The sequence below is a fragment of the Eimeria tenella genome, genomic scaffold (assembly GCF_000499545.2).
Source record: "Eimeria tenella Houghton genomic scaffold, Eth_scaff2804, whole genome shotgun sequence".
Lineage (NCBI taxonomy): Eukaryota > Apicomplexa > Conoidasida > Eucoccidiorida > Eimeriidae > Eimeria > Eimeria tenella.
Genome location: NW_013542681.1, coordinates 1 through 340, shown reverse-complemented (window position 1 = coordinate 340; position 340 = coordinate 1). Strand labels below are relative to the sequence as shown.

General features: G+C 72.4%; 1 protein-coding gene across 1 annotated transcript in view; it reads left to right on the top strand.

The window, feature by feature from the left end:
• ETH_00036680 (uncharacterized protein) overlaps positions 1-153 on the top strand; it is a gene marked incomplete at both ends in the record, with an annotated part of 1272 nt that extends 1119 nt beyond the window's left edge. The window contains one exon of the mRNA XM_013375494.1: positions 2-153. Coding sequence (XP_013230948.1) covers positions 2-153 — 152 coding nt within the window. The remainder of the gene's footprint in view (position 1) is intronic.
• Positions 154-340: the final 187 nt, after the last annotated feature.

The following is a 340-nucleotide window of genomic DNA, read 5'->3' as shown; positions in this document are numbered from 1 at the left end:
GGCCCCGGGGGCCCCGGGGGCCCCGGGGGCCCCGGGGGCCCCGGGGGGCCAAGGGGGGCCCCGGGGGGCCAAGGGGGGCCCCGGGGGGCCAAGGGCGGCCAAGGGCGGCCAAGGGCGGCCAAGGGGGGCCAAGGGGGCCCCGGTTTTGGCCGCGTTGTTTTTATTCTTGCGGTTCTATTTTTCAAAGGCAAGGCCGAACGCGGCCTCTGCATGCACGCGCTTCGAGGCTTCCGCCCGGCGGCTTCATTTGAAACTTTTATTTCGCCGCGCCGCGCCGCAACTCCGGGGCTTCCCGCTCCTCGAGGGTTTAGGGTTTCCCGGGCCCCGAGGGGTTAGGGTT